At 48.2% G+C, this 26524-nt stretch overlaps 1 protein-coding gene, 1 non-coding gene and 1 pseudogene across 4 annotated transcripts in view; all 3 read right to left on the bottom strand.

The window, feature by feature from the left end:
* The window catches only part of KREMEN1 (kringle containing transmembrane protein 1), a 98499-nt gene that overhangs the window by 19658 nt on the left and 52317 nt on the right, over positions 1 to 26524 (bottom strand). Inside the window, exons 5-9 of one of the 2 annotated variants that reach the window (XM_003258040.2) lie at positions 25900 to 26053; positions 13838 to 14170; positions 12679 to 12888; positions 11142 to 11226; positions 9407 to 9563 (exon numbers count right to left, since the gene is read on the bottom strand). In XM_003258040.2, the coding sequence (XP_003258088.1) occupies positions 9407 to 9563; positions 11142 to 11226; positions 12679 to 12888; positions 13838 to 14170; positions 25900 to 26053 (939 nt within the window). Of the gene's footprint in view, positions 1 to 8970; positions 9564 to 11141; positions 11227 to 12678; positions 12889 to 13837; positions 14171 to 25899; positions 26054 to 26524 lie in introns of those variants that run through there. The other variant, XM_012508212.1, reaches the window with a different exon arrangement.
* Positions 4378 to 7494, bottom strand: LOC101176461 (annotated as a pseudogene). The gene has a single exon (XR_178540.3). The product of XR_178540.3 is annotated as an uncharacterized LOC101176461 (transcript).
* Positions 17427 to 17533, bottom strand: LOC115836230. The gene has a single exon (XR_004031196.1). It is a non-coding gene; the product is annotated as a U6 spliceosomal RNA (small nuclear RNA).

Below are 26524 nucleotides of genomic sequence, written 5' to 3'. Positions count from 1 at the left end.
CAGGGGGCAGGGGGTCTCTGGACCCCTGCAGTTTGGCAGATGGGGTCTTTTTTGCAGGGAGAGGCTCCATCCAACCCCTGGTTCTCAAAGGGGTTTGTGTCATCAAATAGGTAAAGAAGTGAAGGTTTGATCCTTCCTTGACCCAGGAAAATCGATCCACACTTTCCCTGGGCTTTCTGGAGGCCGTATCCTTGAAGATGAGCTATTGGGGGGCCCACCCACTGCCTGTGTTGGAGGGGCCTGCAGCTCAACAGGAGTGAAGACCCCCAGCTTTGGAGCCAGTGGTCCCAGGCTGAGTCCGAACCTTGGCGGCCCCTGGCTGGACCCCTTCTCTGACCCTCAGTTTCCTTGTTGGGTTGCGGCAAAGACAAATTCAGTAATCTCTGTTGGCCACTTGGCACAGCGTCTGGTACACAATAGGTACTGCAGAGATGGTAGTGGTTATTAATCTTATTGTCCTTGCATATTCAAAAATGCTTTCCTCAGCTCACTCAGACCCAGGAAAAGCTGCCCCTGTGTTTGGCTGAATTTGAGGTCTAAATACCCCTTGAGGGCCCTTAATCTCTATCTTTGGTACCAGCAACTAAGGCAAGTCCACTAAAGATTCACATGATCAATATGCAAAGAAGCACGACCCTCAGTGAAGTTTTTAAAAGTTCAGTGACCTCATTTGAACAGAGACAATGCTATTAAGACGGAAATAAATGGGATCTGCAGCTTCACTGTTGCAAGAGCCCTGGCTGTTTCCGAGTGTTTGGTGTTTCTCCCGGAGGGGTTACTCTGGAGCTCAAGCTTGGGTCTAATTTCCCCCTAAAATGCTTCTTGTGGAGCCCCTTTTCCCAGCTCAGTCACCCAGAGCTAACAGGTTTATTCCAAAGCCCAGCAACCACCATCGGGAGGGGACAGGGTGTCCTTGCAGCCAGGCTGTCCTGGAGATGGGCGTCCTGCACAGATTGGTTCATGTTCAGTCTGGCAGGCACTGCCCACCCCCAGTTGCTGGGCATAGGCCCATTCAGCGGAGGCCTGCTGGCTCCAGACAACAGCTGGAGACCAGAAATGAAGACTTCCAGCTACAAGCAAATGTTGCTGCTTCTTAAGGTTGAAATATTCTATCCCTAAAGTGTCCCTTTCAGCTGAGCAAAAACAATCCCCCATCGGGACCCGACCTCGCCACAGAGGAACAAAAGCTTCCCAGTTCTCTGAGTCCCAGAGACTGTCTGCAGTTTCAGGCACGCATGGCCCAGAGGGGAAAGAAGATGGTCATGTGACTTCCAAGCCTGGAGACAAGGTCACCCTTGTCCAGCCCCATTCCCCTTCACAGGAAGAAGAGCCTTTGACTGCCTGACAAAGGATGGGGCTGGTGCTGCCCTGGTGCTGGCTCCCGGGTGGTGGATTCTCCAATATCTGCGTCTCTCAGGTTCGGGAGAACACAGGGCAAGGTCAGTGGTCCCCAGAGTCCACTCAAAAGGGTTTGAGGGTCTCATCCTGGCCTCATTGTCCCATAATCCCAGAGGGGTTCTTCAGGGGGGACAGTTGCACATTCTGGCTGCATTTATTTTATTTTTCTGTTGCAGCGTAATTTGTCCCTAAGAAATTCACCAGCAAGGCCACCCCGTTTGTTTTCCACCAGCCATTTCCTGCCATTAAAAATATTTTCCTTCATGGAAGGAAAGAGCTTCCAGGAGAGAGAAGGAAAGCCCAGTGAAGATAAACAGTCAAGTGAAGCTGACCTTTAAAGGGGCCATCACGGGTCGGGCATGGTGGCTCACGCCTGTAATACCAGCACTTTGGGAGGGCGAGGTGGGCAGATCACCAGGTCAAGAGATCGAGACCATCCTGGCCAACATGGTGAAACTCCGTCTCTACTAAAAATACAAAAATTAGCTGGGCGTGGTGGTGCGTGCCTGTAGTTCCAGCTACTCGGGAGGCTGAGGCAGGAGAATCGCTTGAACCCAGGAGGCAGAGGTTGCAGTGAGCCGAGATTGCGCCACTGCACTCCAGCCTGGAGACAGAGCGAGACTCCGTCTAAAAAAAAAAAAAAAAAAAAAAAGGTGCCATTATGTTGCAACAGCCGTGGCAGCACTGGGGCTGGCTGCAGGGTGGAGGCAGAAGTTAGCCAGGGAGGGGACAGTAGTGAAGTGAAGGGCGCGGACTCCATGTCGAGGCAGTGCTTCCAGGCATTCTGATGTGCTAGGTCTGGGGTGGGGCCCGGGAACCTGCAGTTTAACAGAGCACGTAGGGATTCCCAGGCAAGCGGTCAAATGCATCCCACCGAGAGCCACGTCTGCGGTGGTAATATTCTTTAGCTGGACTGGCCTGTGCCCTCTTTTCTCAGAAAACACTATCCTAGCAAAAACTGGCTGGATGAGGGAGACTTCACCTGGCCAAGCTGTCTCCTGAGAATCTGGAACTGGGACTCAAAGCACGAGCAGTCTGTGTGTGCTGGTCAGGTTAGAAGCTTTGCTCACCAGGCGCAGTGGCTCACACCTGTAATCCCAGCACTTTGGGAGGCCGAGGCGGGCGGATCACCTGAGGTCAGGAGTTTGAGACCAGCCTGGCCAACATGGTGAAACCCCATCTCTACTAAAAATACAAAAATTAGCTGGGCATGGTGGCGGGCGCCTGTAATTCCAGCTACTCTGGGAGGCTGAGGCAGGAGAATTGCTTGAACCCGGGAGGCGGAGGTTGCAGTGAACAGAGATTGCACCACCGTACTCCATCCTAGGTGACGAGCAAAACTCCATCTCAAAAAAAAAAAAAAAAAAAAGCTTTGCCCATAGGTTCTTTGGCTTCCAGGGGAGTCCTTGTCTCCTGTCCTACCCCTGCCCACCCTGGTTCTGCCAGGCGCTCCCTCACTGCCTCAGTGCATCCCAGGACACTCTCCTCCATAGCCTTCTGAGGGGTGGCCCCAACACTCACCCTGAGGGTGCTGCCTGTGCCCATGTTTCCTTGGGTTGTGCAGAGCCTTGTGCTCCTTGTGGGGGGCTCAGGCTCTCTGTCCAATGCCTGCCGGACAGCTGTGCCTCAGTGTCCCACAGGGACCACAGTGGACTTAGCCCAAAAGGAACTCATCAGGTTTCCTCTCACACCTGGCACCTTTTACATTCCTTACGTCGAAGAATGGCCCCTCTCTCTGCTCAGGCACCCATGTCAGGTACAGGAGCACCATCCCAGACACCTCCTCGTTCTTAACCCCCACCTCTATTCTAGAATGAAAGGAACATCTACCTTTGATGGAAAACATACTGCAAGTAATAATAATTCATACAGCCCAATGCCTCACAAAGGCAGGTACTATAACTGTCTCCATTTGACAGGTGAGAAAACAGGTACACAGGGCCATGTTACTCACCCCAGGTCACATGGTGAACAGTGAAACTGGGATGTGAGCCTGAGCTACCCAGCCCCATGCACATGCCCCTGCCCTGGGAGTGCAGTCAGCATCTCTCTCCGCAGCACTGGCTTGGGGGCCCAGGCATGCCCTCAGCATCTCCTGGCTGGGCCTGTAGAGTCTCCTGACTGGTTTCCTTGCCTTCAGTCTTACCCCGCTCGGATCTGTTTTCCCAGATGCAAGGAGGAATGCTTTCTAAACTGGGAATCTGATGTCACTTCGCTGAAACCCTTCAAAGCCTCCCTGTTTTACCCTCACTGGCCTCACAGAGAAGGAATGGAGGAAACTGAATCCTCCAGGGCTGTGCTCCCAGCTACTGTCCCCCGTAGCCTCTCCATGCCTCAGCTGTCTCATCTGCCAAAGAGGGAAAGTGGTACCCGTGGTGAAGAGTTGTAGGATGTGCACAGTGTCTGCCAGCAGAGTGTCTGGCGCAGAGTGGGCAGCTCATACATGGAGCTTCTATTAGCTTCTTTCCTTCCTAAGAAGGAAAGGGTGGGGCAAGAAGGGGGTGGAGAGGAAGAACTGGTTGCTGTGAGAGGCAAGGTCAATTCCACCTGGGATAATAATTACATAAGCACTTTAGATGCATGTTGTCAAAACATAGCCTCCATAGCCTCCTGAGGAATAGATTCCATTACCCTTTTCAGATGGGGAAGCTGAGGCTGAGGAGTCAAGGGACTGACTCTAGGCCGGCTCAAGCCCAGATCTCTGTGCTCTGCCCTGACGCTCCTTGGATGTGGGCTGCAGTGCAATGGTTTTGGAATACCTAAACTTTCAGATCTTACCAGCTGAAGGTCAGCTGTGGGTCAAAGCCGTGACAAGACTGGAAGAAATTTGGAGGCACTACTAGGGAAAAGCAAGCAAAAGGCGAGGACTGGCACCCAAGGGAAGGTAAGAATCCCACCACAGACACCCTCCGCTCGTCCCACGGTCTCTGGGGAACTCCCATAGAAATGACAGTGTAGGGCCCATCACTCTTTCTACAACAATGAGAATATTTATTTTTTCCAGGAAGTAAAAATAACATTTTTTCTCTTTTGTAAAAGTACCATTACATTCCATTTTCTTAAATAACAAAATCCTAAAAATATATATTAAATTGTATACAGTGTGTCACACTTCATCTTATATTTTAAAATACATGATGTTTCTATTTTATTCTCAAAGTTGCATATTAAGAGCATATCTACACATAAAGCCTTGTCATCCAAAGTCAGAATCCCTGCTGGAAGCTGAGTTTGGATGTGGGAAGGTCTTGGCGTGCATGAGCCCCACCATGGCAGCTCCCGTGCGGGTGGGGAAGGGCCTCCAGTCTTCCTGTCTAAAGACCCTTCCTTTCTGAAGCAGATTTCCCTCTGACTTTCCTCCACACCCCACTTCTGCCTCCGAACCCAATTCGCAAGACGGGAGCCTGTGAGATGTGCCCACCAGGGGTCTGCAGGCAGAGGGTGAAGCCCTGTCACCCCTGAGCCATCCAGCCTGAGCGGGGACAGCTGTGGCTGGAAGGCTTGAAAAACACCCCACACCAGGGAAGCTAAGCTGAGACCTGGCCAGGAGGTAGAACAGTGAGGAAGGTAAACAAAGACACCAGAGGAAACAATCCAAACTCCCAAGGTAGGAACAAAAGCCGACATCAAACACCACACAGGAGATCTGAAACCTAACGGTGCCAGGTGGCGGGGTGGGGAGCTGCCCGGCTCCGTGGGAGACCTGGCCTGGCCTCAGCAGACCAGGGAGGCAGGGTCTCGGAGGCCACCTGCGTATAAGTGCTTGTGAAGAGTAAGTGTGCAGTGCCAGGATGCACTGGGGCTGGGTGATGGCCTGGCTGGGCTGCAGGCAGATCCTGAGCCCTGCCAGGAAGGCTCCTGCCTGGGCTGACAGTGGGGCATGTGGGTGGAGCCGCACCCAGGCATGCCCGTGGGTTCTGCCCGAGGGCCAGGACAGCTGAACTTGCTAGTGCTTTGATCTCTGTGGGCTTCTGGCCGATTGGAGTCTTGAGCCAGAGCCCACTCTTCAGAAGTTAGAGCAGCCTGGTTTCCTCGCTCATGCCCAGAGAGGCCTCAAGCCTGTCCTGACGTGGGGGACAGGGCTGGTGAAGGCACTCGGGTTCATTCCTACCCATTCTCTGCTTTGCAAGCAGCTGGACAAATGGGGAAGAACAGGGCACTGTGTGCCTCCCGCCTGCCTTCTCAGAAGGCCAAGGACACTGAGAAACACTGCTAGAAACTAGGGGCCACAGCTGGCCAAGGCACCGTCACCACGGAGAGTGACAAGATTGGCTGGTGAGGGCTCTCCTGTTGGCACATGTACCAAGAAGGCAGGGCCTGGCGCCAGCGGGGGACAGGGGTGAGGATGGCACGCAGGCCCAGTGCAGCCTCCTCCCACGCTCTGTCACCTCAGGAGAGGCTTTGGCCAGGGTGCTCTCAGAGCTCCATCCACAGTGGTCCTCAAAGCCCCTCCCCTGCCTCTCCCACAGTCTTCTGCCATGGGTTCTGACGTTGACTTTCCCAGGGTTACCCTCTTCTCGCCACCTCCAACCCCCACTTTATCTCATATAAGGAGTTTCCTAAAAGTTCAAGTGCCACCTCCTCCGTGCTCCTGGAAGCCCACGTCATCTCTTCTGGAGCAGTTTCTTTCTCAGGTGTTTACTTAGCCGCAGTGGCCTTCTGTGGGGTGTCGCTGACTTTCTACCTAGTTCTAACTGAGCCCATAGCCAGGCTGCAGCAGGACCCAGTGCCCATGGAGGCTTAGCCTGGGATGATTTACAGCCCTCCTGCCCGTACGCTGTCCTGAGCCAGGCTTGGGTTTCCCGGGGCTGTTCCACGGATCGTAAGTTCATCCTAGAGGCGCTGGGCCATGCCAGGGCCAGGCAGGAAGAGAAGCGCTGGGGCATCCCCAGCACCTCCCAGGCCCTCCGAGGAAGCGCTGCCCCCGCTGCAGGCTCTGACAGCATATTGGCTTCCGGCATGGCCTCCCCTGACTGAGATGTGAGGAGGGCAAGGTGGGCATTTGGTCTGCAGGACACCCCAGAGGCCAGTGGTCAGTGTAAACCCTCAGGCAACTGAACAACTGCCCCCTGGCCGGGTGAACTCTTTCTGGGGCCATGTGCCACATTCCCTTTGTGCTGCACATGGATCTATTCACAGCACAGGACCCGTTGGGACGACACACACCTGACACTTGTGTTTGAGAGAGATTCCACAAACAGCATGAATAGGTTGGAGAGGAGACTGCACGTGTTGGTATGTTTCCAGCGGTCCTCCTGTGTGACAGGCCTCTTGGAGACAGAGGCCTGTGGACAGCTGCTCTTTCCAGATCAAAGCCTGAAGGCTGCACCGAGCAGCTCTGTTCTCTCAGCAGGCCTCCCACAGGGCCTAGGGTGGCAGTCCTGGCCCTGCCTGCCTGTGACACATTGCTCCGTTTCCCTCCTCTGAAGGCCCCTCTGCCTGAAGCTCTGAGCACCTCTCCCGAACTCAGGCTGCCAAGTGTCACCTCTCCCTGCAGACACTTCCCGTGTGGCCCTCTTTCTCCCCAGGGGCGGCAGGTGCAGAGGTGTTGCCAGAACCTCAGTAGGAGCCCCAGCAGGCAGTGGCTCAGGGCTTAGGGGAGGTAGGCAAAGTGCTGCAAAGAGGAAATGCCAAGGCCAGAGGCGCAACAATCACCCAGGCCCGGGTGCCTTGGGGAGAGGCACACTCTGACGAGGGCCTAGGCTTGGCCAGCAGAGGCACAGGCTGCTTTTCTCAGCTGCTGTTGACAAAGCCTGCTTCCAGATGGCAACGACTTTTAAATCAGTGATGGCACTTACTCTCCCAACCAGCAGCCACTACAGCTGCAGCACTCAATCTTAAGAGGAGCTCCTTGGAGGAGCTCCAATTCCCAAACCCACCCTCTCCTGGCACCAATCTCTGCAGCCCACTCCCTATCTAAGGGACAGGGTGGCATGGCACTGGGGACAAGAGCGCTCTCCTTCCCCACTGAGCCATTTCTAACCCCACTTGGTCCCCACAGGAGAGGCAGAGAGCACGGATGGCCCTTGGGGTTTTTTTTTTTTTTTTGAGACTTAGTCTCGCACTGTCGCCCAGGCTGGAGTGCAGTGGCGTGATCTCTGCTCACTGCAAGCTCCACCTCCCAGGTTCACGCCATTCTCCTGCCTCAGCCTCCCGAGTAGCTGGGACTACAGGCGCCCGCCACCATGCCCGGATAATTTTTTGTATTTTTAGTAGAAACGGGGTTTCACCACCTTAGCCAGGATGGTTTCGCTCACCTGACCTCGTGATCCGCCCGCCTCGGCCTCCCAAAGTGCTGGAATTACAGGCGTGAGCCACCGTGCCCAGCCCTTGGGGTGTTTTTTATCTTTTAACAGGGGGACACCAGAAGGAAGGACCACAGGCCCCATGTCTCATATAGTGCTGCCTAAGGGCAAAAACACAAGACTGATACTCTCACGGCCGGGCGCGGTGGCTCAAGCCTGTAATCCCAGCACTTTGGGAGGCCGAGGCGGGCGGATCACGAGGTCAGGAGATCGAGACCATCCAGGCTAACACGGTGAAACCCCGTCTCTACTAAAAATACAAAAAATTAGCCGGGCGTGTTGGTGGGCGCCTGTAGTCCCAGCTACTCGGGAGGCTGAGGCAGGAGAATGGCGTGAACCCGGGAGGTGGAGCTTGCAGTGAGCCGAGATCGCGCCACTGCACTCCACCCTGGGCGACAGAGCAAGACTCCGTCTAAAAAAAAAAAAAAAAAAAAAGACTGATACTCTCCGCTCTGAACTGAGAGTTAGCTGAGCCAATCATGGAGAGACTGAGGCCTGGCTCAGGTTCCATAGGACCATGAGCTGCTCAGAGGCAAGGCTGATAAATCTAATCCTGAGTACTTATTGAGTGCCCATAAAAGCTTGCAGGAGAATTTATTGCATGAGTAAATGAATGGATTTTCTTTGTTTGTGTTTTGTTTTTTTGAGACAGAGTCTCACTCTTGTCACCCAGGCTGGAGTGCAGTGGTACGATCTTGGCTCACTACAACCTCCACCTCCTAGGTTCAAGCTATTCTTCTGCCTCAGCCTTCTGAGTAGCTGGGATTACAGGCGCCTGCCACCACGCCTGACTAATTTTTATACTTTTAGTAGAGACGGGGTTTCACCATGTTGGCCAGGCTGGTCTCGAACTCCTGACCTCAGGTGATCTGCCTGCCTCAGCCTCCCAAACTGCTGGGATTACAGGCGTGAGCCATCGTGCCCGGCTGAATGGATGTTTTATATGACCAAAGCTCTTAAAGCTTTCCCTGCAGCTCCATGAGCTATGGAAAGAAGAATCTAGAAAGAAGCCCATGTGTAAGGTATCAGGTTTGATATAAATGGGGGTCACTAGATCTTATTCTCAGACCCTCCCAGGCTGGAGGAGGCCCACCCTAGTCCAGCATCTGGAGAGCAAAGCTGCCGGGGCAGCACAGACACCACCCTCTTTACACCTCGCTAATGTCCAGGAGTCCGCACTTGTATGGGACCAGACCAACTCCCAAGAGTACCTGAGAGTTCTCCTTGTCTGGCCCTGTTCCAAGCCATAAAGACCAGGAGAAACTGATTTGTGTGTGGACAAAAATAGAGAAGAAGCAAGAAAAATTCAATGTAACTTAACCTACCCACCACCTGACAGCCATCTAGAATGTACCTGAGCCCTGTGCCAGCCATGACCACCTCTGTCATCTCAGCCTCACTGTCCTAACACCCCCACTGCTAGCTAGATCAGAGAGAGATGCAGAGAGGGCCGGGCCCCAGGGCTTTGAGTCTCTCTCCTAAGTGCAACCAATGAAGCAGGAGGAATCTAGGCTCTGCCTGCCCTGGCAGCAAGGCGCCTCTTCCTAGTCTGTAGGAGGAGGGTGTCCCCGAAGAGGCCGAGGCAGAGGGAGAGGAGGGGAAGAGTCTGTCAGAGAAGAACCACAGGAGAGGTTGACCACGGCAGCCTTGTGCTCAAAGAGGGACCTCGAGTCCTAAGCACAGTGGGGTTTTTAGTCACTCACAAGGGGATTGCGGTCATCTTGTTGACTCTGACCCTTGAGTTTCTTCTTAAAGATGGAAATTGAAGTGGAAGGCTTGTAAAAAATGCTCCAAATTTCCCCCGAAGTCCCTGGTTGATGACAATCCCTAAGGTCCCCTGAAGCAGGAACACGATGGGATCTGTCAAGCAGATAAATATTTTTTCCAATAGATTAGAACAACGCACTCCAAACAACCTACCATCTCACGAGATACTGTATCTATGAAATGGGGTGGGGCAAGGTCTTGGGAAGGACCTCACAGCCACCTCTAAAGATCTGAAGGACTAGCGTGCAGCTGAAATGTGGCCTGTGGGCATCAGGGGCTGAGGCCAAGTGCAGCAGGGCAGCATCTGCATCAGAATAACAAAGAACTTTCTAACTAGCAGAATTCTTCAAATCTGGAAAAGCCCAGCCTGAGAGATTATGAATTTTCAAATTCTTTTATTTTAAATAAAAGAACTATCTTCAAATGCCATTTACCTGGAAGCCCACCTAGCTAAAACAAGATAAACACAAAACTTCTCTGCTTCAAGCAGAGACCCGTCTAGCCTCCGGTGCTGGCCCGGACTCTGTTCAGCCCCCACGGCTGCCTGGCAGGGAAGTTGCAGCTGATGTCAGAGGAGAGTTAGGCACGCACTTTAGGGCCTCAGCCATGCTGTCAGATGCTGGACGCTATAGGAAGCATCGGGCTCTCTTGCTGCCACAGGGGATGTGGTCAGGACTGAGCCTGAGAGGCTTCCCCAGAACATGTGAATTGTGACTTTAAAACACACATACACACACACACAGACACAGACACACACACACACATACACACACAGACAGACAGACACACACACACACACACACACACACACGAGGACATTATTTCCACTAAAAATTTCAAGTGTAGGGTGGAAGTGTCTATGTAAAGGGGTTCCAATGTGGCCAAAGGCAGCCTTCACAAGGCAATGGAAGAGCTCGCATTTAATGTATAAGAAGTCTGTAGCAGAGGGCAAGTGAGACGGTCAGGAAAAAGACAGCTTTTAGTGGACGTACATAAATTTTCAGGGAGGCTGTGAAATGAGAAGAGCCTGGAGTAGAAACCACCGGAAAGACAGAGTAGGGGTCTAGGAAAAATTAGAACGAGCTCCCCTCTAAGTACACAAACATCAGTAGCATGAACAATCGCCCCTTTCCTGGAAGATGGAACTGTTAGACTTGAGTAGCAAAATAAGGGAAGGAAATATATTTTAACCCAAATTGGTCAGAATTGAATGATAAAGCTTCCATAAGTTCCTTCAATAACTGTTTTAAAATAACTACTAAGCAGTAGTTAATAAAATGTGAGAATTCTCTTCCTAAGGATGTTTCTCAATTTCTAGAAGGCATCAGGAAGTATGCACAGCATCGTCCTAGCTATCTTCAGTCTTGCATAAAAATCTCCGTAAGGGACTAGCACATTTGCTTTTTAAGCCAGGAGTGTTGCAATCCTCCTTGAAATTGTATGCCTTGGACACAGAGCAAACAAAATCCCTGAAACCTTAATGGGATTTGTCCAGTTGTACATTTCACTCTAGAGAGAAGGGGGAATGTCTGCTGCCTTCCGTTCCCTAGGACTGAGGGCTTTGGCATCATGTGCTCATTCTACAGTTGTACCCAGACAGATGAAGCATCATAGAAAATGAACTCTGAGCCTTCCCTTTCCTGGAATCGGGCAGCCCCCTCTTGTACTCACTTGAATGTGATGTGCAGAAGTATCTTTGCTACAATGGCTGTGACTGTGAGGATGAGGAGAGTTGCCAGACCATAGACTGTCCATCCTGCAAGTGCAAAAGACAGAGCTTACCAGACTTGTTTATGGTTGGTTTTCAAAAGGAGGTCGGCTGGAATACCCAAGTGAGTAAGTCTGGCTGAGGGGCTCCCTGCAGGCCGGTGTGGGAGGGCAGCCAGCAAACCCAGCCTCAGGAGCAGCTGAGACCCAGGCTAAGCATGGGGCCCCAGGTGTTCTGAATACTTCCCTTTGTTCTACAAGTCTCTCAGGGAGAGGCAGGTAGGATGATCCAAAGTCTATTGGACTCAGAATCTAAAGGGATGACATGCATTTTGTCTCTGCCACTGGGACCACTGTGTAACCACAGATGGAGTTATGTAAACTCTTTGGGCCTGTTTCCTCATCTGAGGAATGAGATGTGTGACCTATGAGATGCTACCTATGAGCTCCACGGCCAAATGACGCACAGGAAGTGCTGGACAGGCCCTTCTCCCCGATCTTCTATGGTGGGTCCTGCAGGGGCCCAGGGCAGTTTGAAAGCCTCCAGGCTAGGTCACCACTGAGGGTGCTTTCCAGTTCTACCAGCTCATAAAGGCATCACTTCCTTGGCTCACTGCATCCTCAAACTCCTGGGCTCAAGCAGTCCTCCTGCCTCAGCCTCCCGAGTAGCTGAGGCTATAGGCATGTGCCACTGTGCCCAGCTAATTTTTCTATTCTTTTCTTTTCTTTTTGAGACAGCGTCTCATTCTATCACCCAGGTTGGAGTGTAATGGTGCAGTCATAGCTCACTGCATTCTTGAACTCTTGGGCTCAAGCGATCCTCCCACCTCAGCCTCCTAAGTAGCTGGGACCACAAGTGTGCACCACCACACCCAGATAATTTTTTTATTTTTTGTAGAGAAAGGGTCTCCCTATGTTGCTTAGGCTAGTCCCGAACTCCTGGCCTCAAGCAATCCTCCTGCCTCGGCCTCCCAAAGTGCTGGGATTACAGGTGTGAGCCACTGCACCTGGTCCTGCATGACTTTTCTTCATAGCTCTCTCTTATTATTATCTGATTTTTATTTTGCTTTCTGTCTTTCTCCTCTAATTTATACGCCACAGAAGGGCAGGGATTTTGTTTGGCTCACTCTATAATCCAGTACCTAGAACAGTGCCTGGCACCACTGAAACACATATATCTTTTGAATGAATGAGTCAGTGAGTGAATGAATGGAGTTCTTGCAAATGCCAATGGATTTAGGGAGTTTCAATGTGGGGCTCTAGAAAGATAATCTCAATGTGGGAAAATACAGGATTAGCTGATTAGTCACAATGTACAAAAGGCACACTTGCTTAATCTTTGGAGGTGAGCACTTTTCCCTCAGGACTAAGGAACCAAGCTAATAAGAAAATTTCCCTCAAAAGCCAGGACAGATTATAGGCCACAGAGCCAGTATCCCAACCTGCCTCTTAATAAGAAACACCCAAGTGCTTTTGTCTTTATAACTGTCAAGAGCGCTACCTTCAACTGTGTGGCTTCCAGCCCCTATGGGTGGCGCCCAGGAATTGCTACCTGGGACAGTCTGAGGTGGGTGGCTGGGGCTGGTGGTGATGACATAGAGGACTTTGGAGGACCGGGCAGCGCTGACACTGAGGTTGGCCTGCTCTGTGATCACCTCGGCCACCGTCTGGTTGACAGCGGGCCTCTCCTGTGGCAGTTCTTCCTTGACGGCTAGAAGAGAAAAAGCAATTAACTGGGGACAGGGCTATGGAGACAACAAAGAGCTGTGCGGGAGGAGAGCACGGGTTATGAAGAAAAGGCCTTCTTCTCTGATTCAATTCTGGGTGCGATTCCTTCCATGGGTGGGTCCCACCAGCCCCAAAACAGAACCTGTCAGGCTGTCACCCTTTAGGAGGCAGAAGGATGAACCTGTCAACTTCACAGAATGTGGCTAGTCTCATCTCAGACACCTGGGCATGGTTTACAGTTTCTCTGCTCCTGCACTTGGCAGCTATGGCTCCCTATGCCTGGAAGGTTCTCTTTTTTCCTATTGATCCAAATGCTACTTGTTCCTCAAGACTGTCCCACCTGCAGAGGGGGCCTCTTCCCATGGGTCTCCTGGAGCACACACTACCTTAACTCTTCTTGAGGTTTGCTATCCAGGACAAAGACAAGGTCTCAAACACCTTCTGTGTTTCTTGTGTCCTGGCAAAGAGATGTGCCCAGCACACATGTGCTCACATTACAGAGGCAGAGAGTGTGGCTCCATCCTAGCAGGGTTTGAAGATGGCAAGCCAGTCTTCTGGAATTAGCTAGGATGTTTAGAGGAAGCAGGACGGACCAGATGACCTTTTGAGAACCTTCCAATTGTCCCAATCTCAGTTGTTCCTTCTAGTTATTCTGTTTTTTATTCTTTTAACCCTCCCATGAAAACTGTCATTAGACCTACTAAAATAGCCAAATTGACAGGTTTTCACCTCTTTTCTGTCTCATGAAACATAAATGAGTTATGAAATCGGGGCAGGAAAGGAGCCACAGCCTCGGGGTGATCTGCAAATTGAGTCAGTAGTTCCTGAGGCCCAATATGCCCTGCAAGAACTGCCCAAGTCACAAGGGTGAAGAAGAGAAGCCCAAGGTGCGTGGGCCCTGAAGAACCCCCAAGGAGGCAAGGATGTCTTACCTTGGTATAAAACAGCAAATCCTTGGGCCTGATTGATGCGATCAGAGAAGAAATACAAGATGACGAAGTCCAGAGAGACGTTGAAGGACAGAGGTGGGCGGCTCCTCCCATGGAAGCGGGCTAGGACACGGTGGGTGTAGCCATCCAGAAGCTCCACCATGTCCGCCGAGTCCCTGATGTCAAATAAGGGGAAGCTGAAGTGGATGCGGGAGGCCCCCGGAACACGGATGGTCCAGTAGCAGACTCTCCCCGTAGCATAGGTGTCGGGGAAGTCAGGGGAATAGACCACAGAAGACATGGCTGAGTAGTTCCCACCGCAGGCGCCGACGAGAGCTATAGGAGAGAAAAAGACATCACGCCCTCAGTCTGGGCCTCTGCCACAGGCGCGCTTCCAACACCAAGGCACTAAAGCCTTCCTAAGGAGCAGGATCCCATTTAGGACATTGTTTCTATCTGTAAAACCCAACAGTCTTATGTTTCAGGATCGAGTCACAAAATGAATCGCTGAGACTCTCGACAAATGACTGTGGAGATGTTTTTTCCCCCAGAGACCTTAGAATTAGCACACAGCACAGTGGCGTGGCCTAGGTTGGGGCTGGGCTGGAGTCAGAGAGTCTGGACTTGGGACTGGCAGGGCCAAGTGATGGCAGGGGCTGCACTTCACTTGCGGGCATCTTGCATCTCTCAGTTTCAAGGCTGGAGAGAGCACCACCTGCTCCTGTATCACGGGAATGTGCGACGGCACATGAGACAAAGCACACGGACTACTTGGGCCTCTCTGCAGGGGAGCCACCCGATGAGGTAAAGTCGTCAAAAGAGAAGGGCTTCACAGCTGCTCGTGTGTCCCCAATACCCTTGCAATGCTCCCAGGAGGGACCACGTTTTCAAGCAGGGAAACTGCAGCACAAGAAATGACTTTCTGCAGTGAGGAAACATGCTAGATTCTGAGCACTCTGTACTGAGCACATTTGATTTCTCTGGACTCCTGTTTTTGATAGGCAGGTTCTAGAAAGGGGATGCAGTGATTTCCTGTCTCACATGGTGAAATGTAAACAAGATCTTAGATCTGAAACTCCTTGGGAGGGAATGTAGGGCTAGGAATTTTTTTTTTTTTGAGAAGGAGTCTCCCTCTGTCCCCCAGGCTGGAGTGCAGTGGCATGATCTCGGCTCACTGCAAGCTCCTTCTCCTGGGTTCACGCCATTCTCCTGCCTCAGCCTTCCGAGTAGCTGGGACTACAGGTGCCCACCACTAGGCTGGCTAACTTTTTTTTGTATTTTTAGTAGAGACGGAGTTTCACCGTGTTAGCCAGGATGGTCTCGATCTCCTGACCTCGTGATCCGCCCGTCTCGGCCTCCCAAAGTGCTGGGATTATAGGCATGCGCCACCGCGCCCGGCCAGGGCTAGGATTTAAAAAGCAGGCTTTGGGAGAGTTCTGGTTCCCTTTAGGATGTAGAAAACAACAAGCAGTCCAGGCGCGGTGGCTCACGCCTATAATCCCAGCACTTTGGGAGGCCGAGGCAGGTGGATCACCTGAGGTCGGGAGTTAAAGACCAGCCTGACCAATATGGTGAAACCCTGTCTCTACTAAAAATACAAAAATTAGCTGGGCGTGGTGGTGTGTGACTATAGTCCCAGCTACTAGGGAGGCTGAGACGGGAGAATTGCTTGAACCCAGGAGGCGGAGGTTGCAGTGAGCCGAGATCACGCTACTGCACTCCAGCCTGGGCAACAGAGTGAGACTCTGTCTCTTAACAACAACAACAACAACAACAACAGGAAATGAATGCTGCTTCTATCCTAACGATGAGAAAAAGCTTAAAACTCAGCTGAGGTCTCGTGACAACCAGGGGAACTTAATTCTACAAAATCAAAGCCCCATCAAGGAGAGTGAGGCCACACAAACAGTTTCATCTTTGAGAGAACACAGGAGGAAGAGGTGACCACCAGAGAAGTAACAAGAAAGCACTAAAGTTTTAACAAACTCTTAAAGGCTGAGAGTGGGCTAGTGTCTCAGCTTAGGGCAACTGGGAGTCCCAGACACAATAGGCATTTTGCACTCACTTGCGAGCTTTTCTGCACAGACCTCCACTCAGTGCTTTCACAGGTGACTAGGGTTGGCCAGCAGCCCACAGTCCCCCTGAGTGGCACAAGTGTGCAGGAGGTGACAGGCTGCCACTGGGGGACAGGCATGGAATACTGCCCACTTCCTTCTCTTTGCACTTGCAGGAGGGGACTCTCCTCTCTAAGAAAGTAAAAGCCTTCAGCAGCTGGGAGAGGGGAAGCAAATCCTGTTACTCCCAGGGCCACTGAAAACAGACAGAAGCAAAATCTGTTTGCCTCTGGGGGAGGGAGTAGACCTGATTTGACTAGACAAGTCTATACCAAACACAATTTCACAAACCCAAATTTCAGCCTCCTTGAAATTCTCCTTCCTGTCAAAGTAACCAGGTGAAGATTCACTGCTTCTGGGGGAAGAGCAGAAGCAAAAGCCATTGGTCCCTGATTGCCTCGAGCCCTCTTGAGCCCAGGATCCAGCCAATGCAAAGCAGAGCTCTACTACTCCTGGAGGGAGGGCAAGAAATTCTCTTTCCCAAGATCCACCACAGACGCAAGGCAGTGTTTGGCTGCCAGGGAAAGAAGAAGGGTGTGGGAATGCTGAAAAGACCACAGGCTGGTGGCCTTTTCACATCCTGTCTAAGACTCAGGACAGGGCAGGAGAACCAAGAACCACCCCCATGACCTCACCATGAGTAGAGCCAGGTAACAAGCAGCCATAGCCTACCACTGAGGGAGGGAAAGAGGGTGGAGAAAGAGCCCCTCTGTGGCACAGGCATGTGGGAACTCCTCAAAGCTGAGGATGGAACAGGACTACTGAGGAAAACTCATGGGTACCCTAGGCTCCACATTAAGCACAAGCTGATAGCAGCCCGTCACTGGAGGAACTTAAAGCCTGATGTGCATTGAGGGTAGTGATAGAAACAACCCAGCTCAACTTCTGATAGACTGGCTCAGTCCCTACACTATGCAGATCTGCCCAGGTGTAAACACTATCTCAGCCCCTAGTGTTCTTCTATACATAGTGTATGGCATTCAATAAAAAATTACAACACACATATAAAAGCAAGGGTGGGAGGGGGGGAAGACATTGTTAAGAGATAAAATAATCTACAGAACTAGACTCAATGATGACCCAGAAGCTAGAACTATCAGACAGAGACTACACGATGAATACAGCAAATAATCTATGGGAGGCGAGGCATGGTGGCTCATGCCTGTAATCCCAACACTTTGAGAGGCCATGGGAGGAGGATCTCTCGAAGCTAGGAGTTCAAAACCAGCCTGAGGAACACAGTGAGATCCCATCTCTATAAAAATTTTAAAATTAGCCAGGCAAGGTGGTGTGTGCCTGTAGTCCCAGCTACTCAGGATTCTGAAGCAGGAGGATCACTTGAGCCCAGCAGGTCAAGGCTGCAGAGAGCTATGATTGCACCATTGCACTCCAGCCTAGGCAGCAGAGTGAGACCTTGTCTCTTAAAAAAAAAAAAAAAATCTACTGGAAATCAAACAATATCGGAGATGAATTTTTTTTTAATTATAGAATGCTTCATGAATTTGCACGTCATCCTTGCACAGGGGCCATGCTAATCTACTCTGTTTTGTTCCAATTTTAGTATATGTGCTGCTGAAGCAAGCACTGAAGAATTCCTTTGATGGGCTTATCAGGATACTAGACACAGCTGAGGAAAGAATCAATAAACTTGAAGACAGGTCAATAGAAATTATCCCCAAATGAAACAAAGGGGAAAACAAAGTGAAACAAAGAGAATAGAGCACCCAACAGCTGTAGGACAATATCAGATGGTCTAACATACATGTAATTGCAGTGCCAAAAGAAGAAAAAAAGAATGGAGCAGAAGAAATGTTTGAAGAGATAATGGTGAAAAATGTTCCAAAATCAATAAAAGGTGACAAACTACAGATCCAAGAATTTCAGCAAACCCAAGCAAACAAACAAAAAAATTAAAAACAAAAACAAAAGCAAAAAAACAAAACAAAAAACACACAAAGAAGACACACCTAGACACATCATAGTTAAATGTTGAAAACCAGTCTGGGCATGGTGGCTCATGCCTGTAATCCCAGCACTTTGGGAGGTCAAGGCAGGAGGATTGCTTGAGCCCAGGAGTTCAAGATCAGTCTGGGTAACATAGTGAGACCCTGTCTCTACACAAAGTTAAAAACTTAGCTGGGTATGGTGGCGCATGCCCATAGTCCCAGCTACTCAGGAGGCTAAGGCAGGAGGATTGTTTGAGCCCAGGGGGTCGAGGCTGCAGTGGGCCATGACTGCACTACTGCACTCTAGCCTGGGTGACAGAGTAAGACCCTGTCTCAAAAAAAAAAAAAAAGTTGAAAACCAAAACCAAAGATAAAATCTTGAAGGCAGGCAAGGAAGAGGAAAAGATTACATACAGGGGAATAAAGATAGAGCAGACATCTCTAAAAACCATACAAGTCACAAGAATATGGAGCAACATCTTTGAAGTACTGAAAGAAAAAAGCTGTCAGTACAGAAATCAATACCCAGCAAAAATTACTCTAAAAAACGAAGGTGAAATAAAGCTTTTTCAAACAAAAGCTGAAAGAAGCTATTGACAGTCAACCTGTAGAGAAAATGCTAAAGGAATTTCTTTAGGGGAAAGGAATATACCAGATGGCAAATAAGAATACGAAAAGATGTTCAGTATCATTGGTAATTAGAGAAATGCAAATTAAAACCACAATGAGATACTACTACATACCTACTAGAATGGATCACATTTAAAAAACAGATCATACAAAAGTATCTGTAGCTGGAGAGAAAGTGGAGCAAATGAAAATCTTACATATTGTTGGTCAGAATGCAAAATGGTGCATCCACTTTGGAAAATAGTTGGCAGTGACTTATAATGCTAAATATGCACTTAGCACATGACCCAGCAATCCCACTCCTAGGTAGGTACCCAAGATAAATGACAACATATGTCCACATAAGCACCAGTACTTGGATGTTTACAACAGCTTTATCATAGACAGACCAATGTTTGTCAATTGGTGAATAGATGAACAGATTGCAATACATCTGTACAAAGGAACGCTTCTTAGCAATAAAAAGGAAAAAAACTACTGATACAGGCAACAACATAGGTGAATCATAAAGCATTATTATGGCCGGGCGTGGTGGCTCACTTCTGTAATCCCAGCACTTTGGGAGGACAAGGCGGATGGATCACCTGAGGTCCGGAGTTCGAGACCAGCCTGACCAACATGGAGAAACCCTGTCTCTACTAGAAATACAAAATTAGCCGGGTGTGGTGGTGCATGCCTGTAATCCCAGCTACTCAGGAGGCTGAGGCAGAAGAAGGGCTTGAACCAGGGAGGCGGAGGTTGCTGTGAGCCGAGATCACGCCATTGCACTCTAGACTGGGCAACAAGAGCGAAACTCCGTCTCAAAAAAAAAAAAAAAGCATTATTCTAAGTGAAAGGAGCCAGACACAAATGGTTAAATACTGTGATTCCATTTATATATTCTGCAAAACACAAAACTATATATATATACGTGAACACAATACAGATCAGTTGTTGCTGAGGAATTGGGTTGGGGAAGGGAACTGACCACAAAGGAGCAGAAGGGAACTTGTGAGGTGATTAAAAAAAAAAGTCCTAATCTCGATTGCTTATATATTTGTCAAATCCCACTGAAGTATACAACTGAAAGGGTGATTTTTACTGTATGTACATTATACCTAAAATTAAAACCTAATTTAAGAAAAAATCAAGCTTTGGAGAAAGACTTCCTGGGTTCTAATCCTGACTTCACCATGTACTAACTATGAATTTCAGCAGGTTACTAAACCGCTGTATATCTCAGTTTATTCATCTATAAAATGAAAATGATAAGTTTCTCTCTCTTGGGGTCATGAGAATTATTAGCAGGAGTAATGCTTATGAAGTGTTCGGTGTAAGATGTGACACACAGTATAAGCTCAGTAAGTGCTGGGTATTCTATTTTTACCATCATTTGAAAAGAATAAAGTATCCAACTGAAACTGGTATTTTTCAACAGCAAGGGTAGACCTTAAACCTAAAACTTTGGATTCCGTACTGACAGTATATTTAATTCAGCAATTTTGAGAACAAACAGGTGATCTTTATGATGGATTATTAAAATTCAGTGATAATCCAACAGGAAACTTGAAATATAGTAGTCAAGACCTTATTTTTTGAAGGCAAGATTAGCCCGACATATACAATCTGGGTGAGTGGAGGGCCCAGGATAGACCTGGGCAAGCCCTCCATGGCAGGGGGCCGGTGTCCTCCTGCCTTCTGTGATTCTCTTCAACCTTCCTGCTCCTCCTCGATTCTAGCTGAGTCCATTTCAGGCACTAGTCAGGACAGGCAGCTTCCCTGAACCCCAGCTGAGTGCTCCACTTCTAGACAGGGATGATAATGGGTGTGTCTGAGGAAACAAACCTCAGCCAAATGGGTCCCAGCCATGAATCAGATGCCACTCAGGATGGAAAGATTCGACTCTTTCTTGGCACCCAAGAAAGAAGGCTGGTACCATATTTTATCAACTCTAAGGGATACACTTTAATCTTTTAAACTGGGATATATCTTTTAGTCAATGCATGTCATTGTTAAACTGGAAATATTTTTTTCCCTTAATGGTGTATAAAATAATGTTGCACCTCAGAATTGAGGCATCTTAGAGTCTATGAAATACAATTGCTAACACAGTCCCAGGAGCCAGATCCTACTCATCCTTAGACCAATCACTTTCACAATTAATCTCTTCCCTTCCCACTAAAATAAAGGTTCCACAAAGGCAGGATCTTTATCTTTGGGACCTTGGGCAAATTACTGAACTTTTACGAGCCTCAGTTTTCTCATCTGTAAAATAAGCATAACAGTATCTGCTTCACAGTACTGTGAGAATTAAGGGAGACAACGCATGTAAAGTGAATAGCACAGGATCCTGTCAATGATAAATGTTCAACTAATGCTACAAAATAAGGTCCAATCCAGATGACTGACCCATCCCTTCAGGGCCTAGAAGCCAAAGGAGTCCCAACAGGCTAGCCTGGGTAGTTCCTGTAACCCACTGTTGACTCTGGCCTACATGTTCTTCTGTTTGGTTCTGTTAATTCAATAAATTATAATCCCTAGGGGTAGCAGAGGCTATGAAGCCCCCGTCAGTGTTGTGTTTGCACACAGTACACAGCTCACCTCTGTGACCTCTCCAAGTCCATGAGAGCTTGCTGAAAAATCAGCCAGAGAGTCTGTGACAAATTACTTGATGTGGCAGTCATGACTGAGCAGTCAGCTTCTGCCAGCTGCCTCTCACCCTCCACCCCCACTAGCCCTGTCGTCTCTCTCCCAAAGAGCAAACACAGCCTGAGTGCTTCTACTGCAGAGGAGCCTGGGTGCTCCTCTAATCGGCAGAGGACAGGAAGACGTCGCTGACACTCTGACTAAGACCCACATGCGAGCCACACTGGTAGCAGGGCCTCATGTTCTGGGAGACAGACTGTAACCTGGTCATTTCTCACCATCTAACTTCTCCAATATCTTCAGGGAGACATTTTCACCCTCCCAAATCATGGGACAGTCTGTGGTCACCATTTCCAAAGTGCTCAGCCTTGTTCAATGAGTCATAAGGATTTCCATGAGGCGGTACTTGAGCTGTTCAAACTATTTTACTGTCTACTAGATGGACCATTTTTTTTTTAGATGGAGTCTCACTCTGTCGCCCAGGCTGGAGTACAGTGGTGTGATCTCGGCTCACTGCAACCTCCACCTCCTGGGTTGAAGCGATTCTCCTGCCTCAGCCTCCAGCCTAGAATTACAGGCATGCGCCCCTGCAGAGGCACCTTTAGAGATTATTTATACAGTGCTGCATTTTGTACCTTTCTCAGCAGAGCAATGGGTTGTGAGTTACAGAACTGGCTGCTGTCAGGGGTCCTGTAGACCACATGCATCTGGGCTTCTGGAGGATGGTGTGAGCAACCTCTCAGAATGCCAGCTTCTTAGTCCTTGAGCAAATGCAAGCCAGAAAGGGCAGCTTCTGGAGAGCTGCACAAGGGGCCAATGTGGTAATAATCAGAACTGGGCATACTTTGTTCATAAAACTTTAAAGCATAAAACTGGATCCGTTATTATGATCTATTTTACTATTGTTAATAAAAGGGATTCTAGCTGCTGAAAATAGAAAAATTTCAAATGTGGCAAACAGAGGTTTGAATCCTGGCTCTGGTACTTATTAGCATAGACAAATTAATTCATCTTTTGATCCACAGTTTTCTTATCAATAGGATTGCTACAAGGATTAAATAACATAAAACACACAAAAGCACTTGGCATCAAGTCTAACACATGACAAGCACTCAGTAAATAGCAATAATTGTTGTTATAATTAATTCACTTCAGTGCACCTTTATGTGAGGGCCAGTACTCTTTCCTAGTAGTACCAAAGATGCTACTTGGTGTGCACTTTAGAGACTATTTCCACAGTGCTGCATTTAAAATTTAATCCAAATTATTTCTACTTGACACCTCCAGTAAAGGCACTATACTAAAGAAAACATACTTTTATCTGCCACACAGCAGATGCCCAATAAAAATGTGCTAATTCAAAGATTGTCTTATAAAAACTACATTCTAGGCTGGGCGCGGTGGCTCACACCTGTAATCCCAGCACTTTGGGAGGCCGAGGTGGGCGGATCACGAGGTCAGGAGATCAAGACCATCCTGGCTAACACGGTGAAACCCCGTCTCTACTAAAAATACAAAAAAATTAGCCAGGTGTGGTGGCGGGCGCCTGTAGTCCCAGCTACTCTGGAGGCTGAGGCAGGAGAATGGCGTGAACCCAGGAGGCGGAGCTTGCAGTGAGCCGAGATTGCGCCACTGCACTCCAGCCTGGGCGACAGAGCGAGACTCCGTCTCAAAAACAAACAAACAAACAAACAAACAAACAAACAAACAAACAAACAAAACTACAAAACTACATTCTATTTCTTCTTGATCTAAAATCCACCATTTTAACCATTTTAAAGTACAGATGTTCCTTGACTTATAATGGGGCTATGTCCTGATAAACCCATTGCAAGTTGAAAATATCAAAGTCAGAAATGCATTTAATACCCTGATAACCTACTGTAAAGTTGAAAAATCATAAGTTGACTCTCCTAAGTTGGGGACTATCTATCTGTGAATCAGTGGTGTTTAGTATATCCACAGTGTTATACAATCATCATCCCTAACTAATTCCAGAACATTTTTATCACCCTAAAAAGAAAACCTGTACCTATTAAGCAGTCACTCCATATTCTTCCCCTTTCCCCAGCCCTTGGCAACCGGGAATCTGGCTTCTGTTTGTATAGATTTGCCTATTCTGGACATTTCATATAAATGAGATCATAAAATATATAGCCCTTTGCATCTGGTTCTTTCATTTAGAATAATGGTTTCAAAGTTCATCCATGTTGTAGCATTTGCCTCAGTGCTTTATTTATTTTTATGGTTGAATAATATTCCATCATATGGATATCCGCTTTGTTTATCCATTCATCAGCTGATGGACATTTGGTTTGGTGTCGCTTTTTGGCTATTATGAATAATGTTGCTAGGAACATTGGTATGTACGTTTTTTGTGGAAACATGTTTTCAGTTCTCTCAGGTATATACCTAAGAGTGGAATTGCTGGGTCATACAGTTACTCTCTATTTCACGTTTTGAGGAAATGCCAGACTGTTTACTTTTTTTTTTTGAGATGGAGTCTCACTCTGTCACCAGGCTGGAGTACAGTGGCGCGATCTCAGCTCACTGCAACCTCCACCTCTTGGGTTCAAGCGATTCTCGTGCCTCAGCCTCCCGAGTAGCTGGGATTACAGGCATGTGCCACCACAACCAGCTAATTTTTGTATTTTTAGTAGAGACGGGGTTTCACCATGTCAGCCAGGCTGGCCAGACTGTTTTCCAAAGCAGCTGCATCGTTTTACATTCCCACCAGCAATGTATGAGGGTTCCCATGTCTCCATGTATCTGTGAACACTCATTTTCCATTTTTTAATTGACATTGCCTTCTATTTAAAGTCAAAAAGCAGGTAGTAAACCCTCACACTACTCCTCTTTCCTCTCTAGCACCTCTCTAGTGGCTTCTTGGCAGTGTGAATCCCAGCAAGTTATTTATCCTGTCCATGTCATATGGCTCTCTTCTGTGAAATGAGAGTTATCACAATAACCCCTACTTCAGAAGGGTGCCAAGAGGACCTAATGTGATAATTTACATAAGGCCTTCAGGCATACTAGGTACTCAAGAAACATTTATTTCCTTTGTTTTCTCACTTAAGAGTATACCAGGCATTTTGCAAGTTCAGAAAACTTACTCTCCTGAGTTAGAGTGTTAAGGCAGAGAATCTTATAATAATGAACTCTAGAATAAAAGGCTAAATAGATGTGCAGTGCATAGTTATTTGCCAACTAAGCATTAGCAAGATTCCTTAATCATTAGGCAAAGTTCAGTCTTTAGCCAAAACAAAGGTATCAAACTAAGCATTGGTCTGGACATAACAGGATGTATAGGAATCAACTGGCAGTCTCCAATGGGCACACTTAGCTAAAAAAACCAATTGACTGCGAGTTCTGTTCACTAATCCTGTCTTCTCACCCTAAATACAAACACACTTTAGACAATATCTAAGCTATAACATATAAAAGGCTCAGTTATAAACCTTGGCTGGGTTTTATAGTCACCATATATATAGTGGCTGAACTGTGTCCCCTAGAAAGATATATTCAAGTCCTAACAGCTGGTACCTGTGAATGTTATGTAACCGAGTTAAGATGAGGCTATACTAAATTAAGGTGGGCCCTAAATCCAATGATTGGTTCCTTTTAAGGAGACACACGGAGACACGGACACACAGACACACGCAGAGGGAAGATGGCCATGTGAAAGAGAAGGCAGAGACTGGAGTGGTGCAGCCAACAAAGGCCAAGGATCGCCCACAACCACCAGAAGTGAGGAGGGCTTCCCTGGAGACTTTGGAGAGAGCATAGCCCTGCTGACACCTCGATTTTGGATTTCTAGCCTCCAGAACTGTCAGAGAATGACTGTTTGTTGTTTTAAGCCATCCAGTTGGTGACAATTTGTTATAGCAGTCCTAGGAAACTAATAAACCATATGTCATTTTTGCTCAAAACTAGCCATGCTGCCTGGTTGAGATGCCAGTAGCACACCTCCTCTTGCCTAAAGGCCAAAGTCACCACAGACACTACAATATTTCTTGGTAATCTGGAGCCTTTTTTTTTTTGTCTGCCTCCACTATCTTTAAATCTGGTGCTGCACGGTGCTGTAATTATCATAAAGTCTCACTGCCACAGAGAGGATGCTGGTGGATTATGATGAGAAGTCAGTTGGCTCAGTGGTTAGAACATGATATTGGTGAGGTCAAGGCCCTGGATCCACTCCCATTCTGAACACACTTTGCCCCTGGCCAGTATCTCACAAATGCAGCAGTTTAGAGAGGAGGTGGGTCAGGGCAAACCCAATGCCAGGCCTGAAAAAACAACTTAGAGATACGCTCTCTTCTCAGATGTATCACAATAATATATAAATCCCAAATGCCTAAAAAAAAAAAAAAAAAAAAAAAAGTCAAAAGGGTTTGGAAATTATATTAAATCAAGAGGAGAATAAAGCTGATACTGGATTGTTATATTAGTGTCTATGTAAAATTGGAAAGGTTATCATTTCTGGGTTGTCTAAGCATCACACAATAGGCCATGTTGCTTCAAACCATTTGGCATGACTGTAGCTAATCCCTTTTTAAGTGTCTGTTCTCTCTTCCAGAAGGCGGGGCTGAGTCTTCACGCACTGTGCTATATTCCCAGGGTCTAGTCACGAGTATTGTCTATTGCCAAGTGAATGAATGAATACATAGAAGGGAGGGACGGTGGGCAGGCTTGTTGCTCTGGTCCAAGGGTTCCTGTGCCTTGGGCAGTGATGGGCACAGGGCATACTCACTATCAAAGAGGATGATCCTGCCATCGCCACCACAGGGTTGGGTGTGATCCCCGAAGCAGACGCTGTTGCATTCGGTACTGGCTGCCTCCCCGTACTTCCAATAATCAGGATTGTTTCCACAGAAGCAAGCATAGCCTGACTCCATCCCAGCAAACTGCCACAATAGAGAAGCAGCACACGATAAGCATCATCAGGGATGTCAGATGGCCTGAAGGAGCCTGGCAGGGTGGGCTTCCAGCACGCAATTAGCCTCAACTTCCCAGGGTCCCTTCCCCTGGGACCTCCCACTTCTTCCACTCTTGCAACACTTAATTTCAAGCTGACCGATAAGTACGCAACCACCAATACGTTTCCCTGTCGGCGAGCATCACTTTTTAATGTTTGTGTTTCTACCGCACTTAATAAGTTTTAAGGGGGAGAAAATCTCATAAACTTAAAATGTGAGTAATAGCTAAACATTTTATTGACTGTTTACTATGTGCCAGGTAGTGAGTGCTGTATAGCTAACCCTCAAAGCAAACACATTATAGGCCCCATTTTACAATTTTGTTTTTACATTGCTATATAGTATTTTGGCATATAGTTCTGTAAATTTTAACACTTGTATAGATTTGTGTAACCACAG

This window comes from Nomascus leucogenys, chromosome 7b (genome assembly GCF_006542625.1).
Source record: "Nomascus leucogenys isolate Asia chromosome 7b, Asia_NLE_v1, whole genome shotgun sequence".
NCBI lineage: Eukaryota > Metazoa > Chordata > Mammalia > Primates > Hylobatidae > Nomascus > Nomascus leucogenys.
Note: the sequence above shows the minus strand (reverse complement) of the source record. Positions and strands in the feature narration are given on the sequence as shown.